This window comes from Athene noctua, chromosome 5 (assembly GCF_965140245.1).
Source record: "Athene noctua chromosome 5, bAthNoc1.hap1.1, whole genome shotgun sequence".
In the NCBI taxonomy this organism is placed as follows: Eukaryota; Metazoa; Chordata; class Aves; order Strigiformes; family Strigidae; genus Athene; species Athene noctua.
This window is the reverse complement of record NC_134041.1, coordinates 50,707,305-50,720,022: the sequence shown is the minus strand read 5'-3', so window position 1 is coordinate 50,720,022 and position 12,718 is coordinate 50,707,305. Positions and strand designations below refer to the sequence as shown.

General features: G+C 37.3%; 1 protein-coding gene across 3 annotated transcripts in view; it reads left to right on the top strand.

Moving 5' to 3' along the window:
• The window catches only part of LOC141961026 (adhesion G protein-coupled receptor A3-like), a 290,616-nt gene extending 278,358 nt beyond the window's left edge, over nt 1-12,258 (top strand). For all 3 annotated transcript variants that reach the window (XM_074907510.1, XM_074907509.1, XM_074907508.1), the window contains 2 exons: nt 5,587-5,682; nt 8,850-12,258. In XM_074907510.1, coding sequence (XP_074763611.1) covers nt 5,587-5,682; nt 8,850-10,071 — 1,318 coding nt within the window. In that variant the 3' untranslated portion in view covers nt 10,072-12,258. The remainder of the gene's footprint in view (nt 1-5,586; nt 5,683-8,849) is intronic.
• The last annotated feature ends 460 nt before the right edge of the window (nt 12,259-12,718 follow it).

Sequence of the window (12,718 nt, the reverse complement as noted above, 5' to 3'; positions counted from 1 at the left end):
CGTAGAACTTTCCTTGTACTTGCTGACTTACTGAGTAATATTTATGGAAATAGAAGAATATACTATATGTTAAGTATAAAGATACAGATGCTGCCTGCAGGCTATTGCAGTCATTTTTGCTGACTTTATCCTGTTGATATCAGATTTCCTATGGAGCTCGCAGTATTCTGTGGCTGGGTTTGCCTTACAAGAGGAATTGTCGCTGAAAGGAAGCTGGAAAAGAGTAGGCCATGATGTCGACAGAGGGACATCACGTCAAGCAAGCAGTGTCTGCTGCTCTGTTGGGGGTTTTCTGTGTTTATGTCAGTGTATGTAATAAAAAATATTTTACTTATTGGTCTCCGGCAGCTGCAGCAGGAACTTAGGGGTTCCCTCTGTCCCGATCCAATGTCGGGGGAGGTTTCGATATGATCCCAAGAGTGAGATTAAGACACAAACGAGATCAACTGCTGTATATCCAAAATGGGGTTTTAATTATTTAAAAAAAAAAAAAAAAGTGAAGAGGGGTAGCAATAGGACAGAATAGAAGGAAAAGGCAGAAATAAAGCCAGGTCGCGGGTTAGGGCTGCAAGAATAGTCACCACCATGGATCCAGCGTCGTCCCGTTGGTCCTCAGCCTTCAGTTGTGCAGTGGTTGGGTGCACACGGATCAGGCCTCAATGGTAGATGCACAAAGAGCAAGATTTTCTGCTGCCTTTTTAAGTTAATCGTACCAGCTGATCAGCAGATCTGCTCGCCTTTAGGTTTTTTTTCCTCTGGTCCAACAGGTTTTGTTGCATCCTGCTTCAAGGGCAGGAACGTTTGCCTCTTATCTGTTCATTAGCAATGCATGCACGGGGTCTGCCCTACACAATAGAGCCACAAACGGCTCCAGGATGGGGCCAGCTCAGTCCATGTCTGGACTTTTTGAGGCTTATGTAAAGAGTCCTGACAATGCAACTGCCAAGAAGTGGAGAGAGCATCTTTCAATACACTCCCGCTTCTCTGGGCAGCATCCCCCAGACCAATTCACAGGCCACAGCAGCTTCTCTTGGAGGTTTGCACAGACACAAGCAAGCTTTGAGACAGTCATAGGACATTTCAGTCTCTCACACCCTCTAATGTTCAGTGTGTATGATTCCTCCCCCCACAATTCACTGCACACCATTTGAGCATGTCTGCATAGCCTGGTTTTGAGGCTGTAGGTGTTCCCTACACTGCAACTAAGAGGTGCAAGTGCAGCTGAGGCCTACCAGGCTAGCTTTAATCTAATTAGCTTGGATAACAATAATAGTGAGGATGTGATAGAATGAGCTTCAGTAAATAAATGTATGCTGATGAAAAACCCTGCTAGGAATCATCAGGACATCCCTGGGTGGTCAGCAGCAACAATGTAAAAATTTTAAAATCTCTTCCCAAGGGCTATTGAAGCAACAGCTTGGCAATTACTTCAAAGCCCCAAATCATCCCACAGATAGTTTACAGTTTTCCCTGTAAAACAATTTTTAAATATCATATAAATTAACTGCTTGTCAAAATCAAATTTTGGCTGAAAAAAGTTTTAATTTCCTCCCTGTAATTTCCCAGTCTTTAGAGATTTGCATGCATGGCTATCTTGACTACAGCGTTAGCTGGCTCCATCGTAACAATCACATCTGTCAAAGCAGGATTCTTCTGTCTTCTTACAGAAGACTCACTGAAGTCTCACTGTTTGCGTTGTTGAATGGTAGAAGAGTAACACAAGTACATGAAATTGGGTCTGGGTCCTGAGTTACTGCATCTTCTTTTGTGAAGAGGAGACAGCCCATTGGCTTAATGAGGAAAATGATCTCAAAAGTAGAAAACATAATTGGAAGACAAAAGCCGGTTACTGAACCAAAGGATAGACCTTTAAAGGTTTAAAACCAACAGATAGTCATGTGGAAATAGTAAATGTAAGTTAGGCAAACAGTGTAGGAAAAAGATTGATCATTATTTTCAAAATACGAAAATATACTTGAGGTGGGGAAAAAAGATGGTTGAAAGCAGGTACTTGCTCAGTAGTCTACAAGGTACATCCTTCCAGTACTGCTTTATTATATTGTTCTGTAAATGAGGATTACTGGACAGGAGTATTGCCCCTTACTTTTGCTCTTGTATGGCTGAAAGTCACCAAAAGTTGGCTGCAGCAGCAAAAGCAGCAGAAGTGAGTGTCTCTCCAGTTACAACCCTTATTGGACCACTTTAACTGGTCTGGAAAAGCTGTTCTGTGTACACGCCCAGGCAGTGCTATAGGAAATACCAGTGGATGTTAGTATTAGGGCTGCACAGGGAAGAGTGCACACAGGCTCCTCCTCCACAAGTCAGGCTTTGCAAGGAGTAACAGTCATTGGCAAGGCTTAGTGAATACTGGGAGGGGCCACCCTAACCAGGGGATCCTTCACATAAGATTATATTCTTCTTGCTCCTGCTTGAATTTACACAGAGGGGATCATGTTTCTTGGGCTTGGAGACAAATTCTTAGGTGCCATGATTTGCCCAGTCCCTTCATTTACAGTAATAGCGAGCTGCCTTGTGTTTAAACATAGAATGGGAATTAAGAAGTCTTGTTCTGTAACAGATTTTCTTCATGACCTTGAATGCTTCATCTCTCCTTGCTTGTTGACTCATCTGTACAATAGGGATCATAATGTTTATCAACCACACAGGGGGCTGTAAGGCTAAATTAATTAATGTTATAAAGCACTTTGATTCTCTTAGATAAAAGGTTTTCTAGAAGTATGAAGCATAGCTATTTACTTGCATTTTCTTCACTTTTTATTCATGCCCTATCAATTCTACTTCAGCTTTTTCTTCAAAATTATTTGGCCTAATCAACTCATCTAAGTGAAAAAGAAGAAATTTAAAAAATAAAACTTAATGATTGCATAGAAACTAATGTTTGGAGAGACTGGTCAAAATTTCTTAATTTTAAGTGTACTTCCTCACAATTAACATGTATATGGATCCTCTTGAACAATGTTTCTTCTCTTTGGTAACTTCCAGTGTGGTCTTTTTTTCTTTGTATGATGTTTAAGGTATACATGAGCTCATACAAATGGGCAAGAGTATGTAGTCCTGCTCTTACAATTGAACTTCCATTTCTTTGATTATATTTTCTGTTCATTCTATTTTCATCCCATTCCTCTCTTGCTGACTTTTCTTCTATTTGGCAGACTTCTTTTCCCTTCACCCTACATTCTAAGTCCACCAATGAAGAATCATTGGTATACACTGTCATTTCTGTTTGCCATTTTACTTTCTTTTTTTCCAGTGAGACAGGGCAGGCAGTGTGCTGTGCTGGTTATCAGTACAGTGCCCCTCAAATACACTGAAACCATCTGACTTCACGTTATGTTATTTCTAGAATATATTTTCTTTCTCTAGCAATGAGCCAGGACAGGAATTTGGCTAGATTTTGCCACATTTCTGAAGCACCGTGTAGCTAAGTGCTTCCAGAACATCTGATGCTACTGTTGTTTTCAGCAGCCTGCTGAAAGTGTGAGATATGAAGTAGATTATCTAACACCCAAATACTGACTTGTCTGAGACTTGAGATAAGAATATGATTTAAATGTGTGTATCCAATCTGTAAAAAGTGGTGGCACTGCAAAAAATGAAATTATAGGTTGTATTGTAGGTAAATTCTATGGTGTAATCACTTCAGATGAGTTTGAAGTGCAGTTTCCTATACTTGCTTCTGTATTCCTATTTTTCTGCTCCTTACTATTTCTTAGATAAATTTGGATTAACTTTTCTATGCCTCATTGCTTACCCTAGTAATTTCCTGAATTTCAGAAATGTCATTGAACATGTCTTTGTTAAAATTAATAATAAGCTATTAAGCTAGCTTATTCAACATGCTCAAGTCAAAAGATATGTACAATCATTAAACTGCAGTGATTGAATGGATTTTGTAAGGAGGCAGCTTGTTCATTGGAATTTGTTGAGCTCCACAGAATAAGCCCAGTTTGAAGAAAAAATATATACTTAATGACTTTGAAGTTATAAAATCTGAAGGGCTTTTTGATGAATGTAGAAGATGATTTTCTCTGCTCTGTTTACAGCTTAGACCGTTAGGACAAAGATGGTACTGTAAATGTTAACATGAAATTTTCTGAGGCCTGGGCTCTAATTCTGCTTCAGAAGGAGGTGGGGAAAAGAGGTTAGGAAATTCTAACACTAATTTTGGGTCTGATTTAAATGCTGATTTATTTAGTCCTACTGTAACTTTGTTCTGTAAAAATCTTGCCTTGCACTGACTGAAATTTCCCAATATTTATAACACATTGTAGAAAACGAGTGGCCAGAATGTGTCCCACACATTATCAGGTTCCTCTTAGTCCTGATGGACAACATAATAGCAGCGGTTGGGAAGCGTTTGTATCCCTGCATGCTGTTTCCCGCACTAGAGGAGTGGCTTGAAATAAAACTAATTTTGTCTACTGACAGAAGAGTATTGGTTAAACCAGGAAATGAGTCAGGATGTTCAGAGAACCAGCTGAAGCTTCTCGGTGCAGTGGAACATTTTCGCTTTTGTCACTGAGCAGCATTCCTTCCAGCTACAACCTCACATGCACGGCCTCCACCTCAGAGACCACAGAGGTGGAAGTGCTGTGCTCCATCCATAACTTTGTGTTTTACTTATACACATGGAAGATGTGATGATGGTTTATTTTGCTGAATTTGATGCAGGATGCCAAGTTCAGTGAGACATCCCTTAGGACTTTAATCTAGCCTAATGATTGTACATTGGAATGACTGCTACTTTTGAGTAGTTCGGTGGCATTTAACCGGGTAAAGGGGTGTGAATCTATGTGCTCTAGGTCTTCGAATACAAGTCTTTACAGAAACAATAACACTTAGGTAAACACTCTTCTTGGATATCTATGAAATCTTGCTGAAGTCTTAGAGGCCCTCACATTTTAATGCATTTGCAAGGCTGGGTATGGAACGAGTGAAGAAAAATTTAGGCTATGCAAAGGGCTATTTAATCCTCCTGATTTCTCCATATTGCTCCTCTGTGGAAAAAAAACCAAAAACATAAACAAAAACATTTTGCCAAGTGTATAGCCCCTTTTCTCTTTGCCTAACTGAATTCCATTTCTTTTGTCATGCAGGAGTTAGGAAAGTGTTTCTGTGATTTCACCGAATTTCCCTGGGAACATTTTCAGGTTAAAGTGAATACAGCTGCTTTGTCTGAATATTTTTAATTTGTAATGGTTATAAATTTAATAAATATTAAATATAAATATCTAGGTGAGTGGAATGATGTTATTTGGGATGTAGATTCTTTCCTTAGACAAGGTTTTGTTCTTCATATGACTGCAATAGTAACTACATTTACTAAAGATGTAAGTCAATCAATTGTTAAAAGTGGGTCCATATAAATATTAAATATTAAGCTTTCTGCTGTTTGCTTCATAAAGTACAGTGTTTATTGTGACAATACCTATTGCTTTTCTGGTTTTAGGGACATCTTTAATATTTCAGGAATATTGTATACCCAAAATACTTCAAGAAGGTATAATTATTTGTATTCAACTACAAGTCATGCAAATTAAAATATTGGTTATTATCTCTCAACAGATTTTACCTGATTAGTGGTGGAGTTCCTTTTATTATATGTGGAATTACAGCAGCAACCAATATCAATAATTATGGGATTGAAGGCAATGCACCATAGTAAGTATAAACTATTATCATAAAACTTTTAAGGAAAACATACTCTCCTTCTTACACCAGTAAATGTAACTGACTTCATAAATGATACAGACGTGCCATTTGGGTTTATATTTATTATGAAATTTTATTAAATAGCTATGAAAGAGCAATGTCTTAATCTGGGGCTTGCTGCTTCAGCTCTATGAATCTGACTACATTATGGTCAATAGAATCACTTTTCATTTACAGAATTACTCCTCATTTACATCCAAATAAGTGAAAAGATATTAAAAATACCTAACGGACAGCATAGTGAATGGAGCAACTAATTAATTAAATACTTTAGTTATCTACCTTGAATTGATATCCTTCAGGTGATTTATTTAAAGTAATTTACAAATAATTATGTGAAAAAAGGACAAGTATAAGTCCCTCCTCCTCCACCCCCATCCCTCCCTTAAAAACCAATTAGTTTGGATTTTAACTACCTGGAAATGTTCCAGTCACAATGTCTTGCAATCCTGATATAGCCCTCTAGTGTTTTAGTGTTCAGTATACCTTCACAAGCTGTCTGGGCATCACATTGTTAATTCTTGGCATGAAACATGAGATCAATAAAGTACAATAAGTCTTTCCATAAAAATATAGCAGAAAACGAATCAGACTCCAAAGTTAAATACGTTCTATGTAAATGACCATCATGGCAATGACTGGCACACTGATGGATATATTACTACTCTGCCAGCATTGGTATTCTGGAGGACATCACTCTCTTACTGCTTTGAGCATCTATTGTAATACGTTTGAAACTAGTTATGTTCTGGGTAAGAAAAGTAGAAACAAAGGACAACTGTTTGTAAGTGATCATTTGGCTCGTTAAAGGCATTTTTATAGATAACTGAAATTTGAATTCTGGGTATAAATTAGTACATACCATGGCTAACTGCTCTGCCTAGGGCCCAATTCATATTCATATATTTATTCAAACTTATCCAGTTAGACAATCACTTATAATCAACAGTATATTAAAAGACTCAATTATCTGTGTCCATAAATGTGAGACATTTTTCATTTTGGCACAGTTACAGAGGTTATACTTCTTTAATCATATTAATCATAGCAAACCAATACCTGGTACCACAGTCTGAACAAAAAACAAGGCGCAGGTGAGGGATGGTTATAAGACTGAATAAAAAGACAGCTTCTAATTCAACAGCAGCATAGTGAGTTATATGTCTTATTCATTTTTAATAGTACAGTAAATGTAGATGCACAAACTTTTTATTACAGAACTGATTTAAGTGATCCATGATGACATTCCATGTGAAATAAGAACATTCTAAGAAACTGTTCCACCAGGGAGCATTCCATTCACCACTTTGCATCAAATATGCAGCATTCAAATGTACTTGAAGTATCCATGTAGCTTTGTGGTCTCTGCTTATCCAGTTAAATATAGGTGGTAACTTACCTATCTTTTCACAGATATCTCTCAGGGAATCTTTTCATGTGCACAACTAACAGCAAAATATATACTCCTTGGAGTGTCTCTAAGTTCATTAATAAATGTGTGTATGTTTTTGTTTAAAGTTCAGATTTTAAAAGTAGTTATTCTGCAGTTACTTGTGATAAATACCCAGTGGTACTGTCTCTTTTTAGCTGAGAGGTTTTCAGCCTGGGAGAAAAATTCATTTTGCCCTTTTTATAGTAACTGGTAGATGATTCCTGGCTTGACAAGAATATGGAATCAGATGGTTTCTCCCTGTATTGGAGGGACTGCAATCACACACACCTAAATGAGTATGAAGTGTCACACAGTGTCACTTTTAGAGCTGGAATGGATTTTGACAGATCACCTGGTATGTCTTTCTGACCCAGTGGGAAATTAGCTATATCCAAACCATTCCTGACACTTATCAGAGGTGCTTTAAATGATCTGATAATGGATAGACCACACTTTATTCCAACAGCTCATTATCCTAATTGTCTTAACAGCTAGGAAACTTTCTGAAAAATCTAATTTAAACCTTTCTTGCTGCAGTTTAAATCCATTGCCTCTTGTCCTAGTCCAACAGCTAAGGAAAATAACTTATTCCTCCTTCCAGAAATCCATGCTATATATAGAGTATAAGAACCTAATAACAGCTGTACTAGCTTATGCCACCAGCTCAGTGCCCTGACTGTAACCATGGCTAAAAACAGATCATAGAGAAGAGTAAAACTAGGCAAATATTCCTTCTCCCCCTGACCCAAATTGTCCCAGTTTCCATCTGGGATTTCAATAGCCAGAGGTGTTTTCTTCCCCCATGTTTATTTGATTAGATAATTCATCCTCAGGGCAGTCCTGTTAGACTGCTACTGAATTATGCAGCTGACTGACACTTACTCAGTTCGTACTGGCCTGTGAACTACTTTAGGCTGCTTTAAAACAGCTATGGTTATATTATTTAAAGCCTAACAAATAATGATCCATGCTACAAAAATACTATGCTACTAGTGTATCACAAAGAGACCATCAATTTCCTTAATTTTTCTGAGGACATTCAAATTGATGAAAATTAACTCCCAGGAATTTCAGAAACGGTGGAGTATACAGAAAAATTGCATCTATCTTTTGGGTCTGAACATTGTTGAACACTGTGACTGTTCAACTGGAAGTCTTTTTTCAGCCTTTCTTATTACTCAGGCTGTTCTCTACTTTGGCAACAAGAAAATTCTGTAGGAACAATCTTCAGGCTTAAGAGTTTATATCAATGTTCATCAATACAATCCAATGAAATCTGTACATTTCTATTGCTCATACAGGTTGTATAAAATATGCCTCATTTCCTTTTAAATCAAAGTATTAGCACTGACATTTTTAATAGTAGAAAAAAGTGTTCACATAAATGGTCTTATACTTTGTTGCAATTCTAGATTATAAACTGACCCACATTTCTTAGAAATTTTCAGCTTTTATATCCTGTAAAGTATATTAGACATTTTATTCTATTAAAAATATGAAAGTGATGTGTCAGCTTAATTGCTATTAAAGATGCACTCCCTTTCTCTACAACGAACATATCTGAACTTCAGAGACACTGTTGGGTCATACAAGTTAGAAAGCCCAGTTTCACATCAGTCAGTTGTTCATCACGTCTAACGTGGGCTATAAAATGTTCTTGACTCTCTTTTTTTGTTGTTTTCAGTTGCTGGATGGCATGGGAGCCTAGTCTCGGTGCTTTTTATGGGCCAGTAGCATTCATTGTGCTAGTCACCTGTGTTTACTTTCTCTGCACTTATGTGCAACTGAAGCGCCATCCTGAACGCAAGTATGAATTAAAGGAAAAGACAGAAGATCCGCAGAGAATGCCAAGTACTGAAGTGAGCCACGGTCATATTACAGACTCTGTGTCTGTTCCCCAGGCAACCTGCTCCATGATTTCTTCTTCCTTGTTGGAAAATGAGCACTCATTTAAGGCTCAGCTTCGAGCTGCAGCATTCACTTTGTTTCTGTTTACTGCCACTTGGACCTTTGGAGCACTTGCAGTATCTCAAGGTCATTTCTTGGATATGATATTTAGCTGTCTTTACGGAGCCTTCTGTGTAACCTTGGGGCTTTTTATCCTGATCCATCACTGTGCAAAGCGAGATGATGTGTGGCATTGCTGGTGGTCCTGTTGCCCATCTAGAAGAAATACCTATTCTGTCCAAGTTAATGTGCGCCCAAAGGTTAACGTCAATGGTGACACTCAAGTTCATGCACCTTGTCTTCAGGAATCACCATGTCCCAACAAATCAGCTGTGTTTAATCATCCAGCAGCTAGCCACTGCAAACTTACTAACCTACAAGCAGTTCAAAATCATGTTAACTGCCTTTCGCCTGTGACACCATGTTGTGCAAAAATGCACTGTGATCAGCTACTTGATGACGAAGCTCACATTCACGTCCACAACGAGGGAACCTTCAGACCCAATATGCACATTCATAGATGTCTGAAAAGCAGAACTAAGCCACGTTATTTCAGTCGGCATAGGTCTGCAGGTGAAAGAGAATACGCCTATCACATTCCTTCAAGTATCGATGGCAGCATCCACAGCTCACATACAGACAGTCCCCACAGTACACATGATAGCCAGTCAGGTCACAGACGGGCCTGCTGCTCAAAAAGCGATCCATATCCTACTGTCAACCAGCCCGAAAGTAGCGATGCAAGTACTGTAATATATAGTTGTGCTAAAATGCCAGAAAGTGACACTGTGCACCATCCAGCTCATTTTGAAATGCACCCACGGACACAGTCATTGCCATTTAATACGACAAATCACAATGGAATTCTCAAGGGAAACGTGCATGAAGCCATGATATACAGCTCAGATAGTACAGGAAATATCAAAACTGGCCCTTGGAAGAATGAAACTACTGTGTAGTTCATGGGCCCTCATAATGTGTTCTTTCCCCTAGCCATCATTATCTTTGTTTTCATTCCAAACTAAGTAAGATGAAATATTTGTGTAGCTCATCAGTAAACTGTACAGCTTTTCCATCTTTATTTCCATTTTCTTAATAAGAGTCTAAAAGAGAGAGATAGTGACAGTTTTAAAGTAAAGTTATTTTTAAAAGAAAGTTATAAAATTATACTGAAAGGTAATCAGAAAATGAAGTCTAGACAATTGAATATGAGAGGCAATATCCTTTTGTTACACAGAACATTCCTTCAGAAATATATCACTTTCATTCATTGTTTTCACTTTTGTTCTGTAGTAACTTCAGACAGTTTTTATAAACATATCAGCATCTTAAACTTTTACTTATTTATTTTTGTAGCAAAATACTATTACTGTGCCATGGATTTTAATCAGAAGTGACTATGGTAGAATTGATAAACAGTATTTTATAAAATTACAGCTTTTTAGATCTACAAAAGTGATACTGCCTCTAAAGATCTTCTGTAGCATATGGCCTGTAAAGTCGTGTAATGTACAGTCTCTGTTCTGTCCTTTTCCTTGTTGGAGAGAAGTGCTAGGTAATGTCTCTGTTACATCTATGGTGCTGTATTGGTTGTATTTTGCATGACATATGTCAGGGTATACCATTTGCTGTTTTCTAGTGTTACATGTGTTAAAAAAAAGAACAAAAAAAAAGAGTGTTGTACAAGGCTGTGAAAAACCCTATTGATATTAATCTAGAGCATTATAAATCTACAGAAAAAAAAAATCACTCTGCACTAGTTTAAGTGGCACAATCCTTTGTATAAGGTTATATGATAGCTTTGATAAGGGTCCACTCTAATGTCTTTACAGAGCATGCACTACTCATTGTATGTGACACTGTGCGGTGTAATAGCAATTGTCTCAACAAGTTTTACACTTCTTTGTAAAGTATGCCTTTTGAACAAATCTGTAAGCTGTTTCATGATAACCTTTCCACTCTGTTAAGGTAGAGCAGTTTTATCATTAACTCTTTGAGGACTACAATTATTTTCTTAAAGTAGCTTATTCTAGTTCAGAGACACTGTATATATGATATTGTCTATTTAGTTACATGATCAATGTAGTCCAGAGTTGTCAGGAAAGAGAAAGTTCAGTAATTTTCCAAAAACACACCTTCTTAGAGTCCATCTATTATTTTCACCACTTGCTTTCTGAAAACCCATTTCCTCCCCTAGCAAATTTCAGATTGTCTTCATCCTTGAATGCAAATTTGACCTTCAGAGAAGTTCTTTATGTTCATGATTTCTGCGGAATTGTAGGGCATTCCAGGGTCAGCACCATTCTCTATTAACAAGGCTCTTGGCAAGAGATTTTTTCATGTTTCCATGAACATCTGGACACAAAGCTTCAACTCACAGTACAGAACCACATCATAATTAACCCTCTATGAAATAAACCTTTTTTCGAATAGGAAGGGTGCAGAGTAATAAGGGATCATAGAAAGCGAATAGGAGCACAGAGCTGTGAGAAAAATGTCTACAGTGGAAAGCGAGCAGTGCATCCATAAATAAGAGAAAAAGCACAATTCTGTATGGCCACATGAGAAAGTTTGCTGTCATGTCTTCACACAGGCTTATGTAATTGCTACATTGCTGCAGAGAGGAAATAGAAAATTCCCTTGAGAGATCATCAGCCTGCGATTCTCTGTGTATATGTTGCAAAAAATCTTCACATACTTCAGCCCATTATTTTTCTGTTACTAGCAGTTTATTAGTCTCTACCTTTTTTTTTTTTTAATATGTAGGAATGCATTTCCTAATAGTGTACATAAAGATGACAATTATAATTGTTAGAATGTTATAAAAACATGTAAGTCAGATGAATGTGTTCTGCAGTGTTGCAGGTGGGAATTAGTACTCAAAGGGTTAATGCTCAGTATCTGAGTGCAAGAAATCTTGTTTTTCTGTATTTTTGTAAATTTGAAATATATATTGTAAACTCCAGCAGTGCAATGTATCCATCTCAGATTGTGTATTTTTAAAAGGTGAGCAAGAAGAATGCACTAGGTGGTTGTCAAGTTTTAAGCCAATATACAACAGTTTCATGACTGCTTCTTTAGCTAATACAAAAAAAAAACCAAACGCCTGAGCTTTATTATGTATATGCTGTACATGCTTGAACTGTCTCTAAACTAAAATACAGTATTTCTCTTTGTTTGCATAATGAAATATTTTCTGTTTAATAATTATTTTCTTTTAATATTACTTTTACTCATTCCACATAGACAGTGAGCCCTCAACAAGCATAGACATAATGTGAAATACCACTTCTCTGTGTCTCAGCACTATGTATATGTATATTCTGTAATAGCAAAATCCTAGAAGGTCTGTAGACCATTATGCAAAATATTCCACACGCACAGCCAAGTGAAATACTCACTCTGCAAGAACCCACTTGGTGAGCTTCTTTATTCAGCTTGTGTTTTAATCACCTCTGTTATTTTGTCTGAGAGGCCAGTTCCATCTTCGTAATGGCTTACAAAGAAGTAAATAGGTGCTGCTTTCCACAGAATATCTTATGTGATAAAACTCTCTGGAATTTAAAAGTAAAATATTAAAACACTTTTCTTATTGTGTTAAAAATT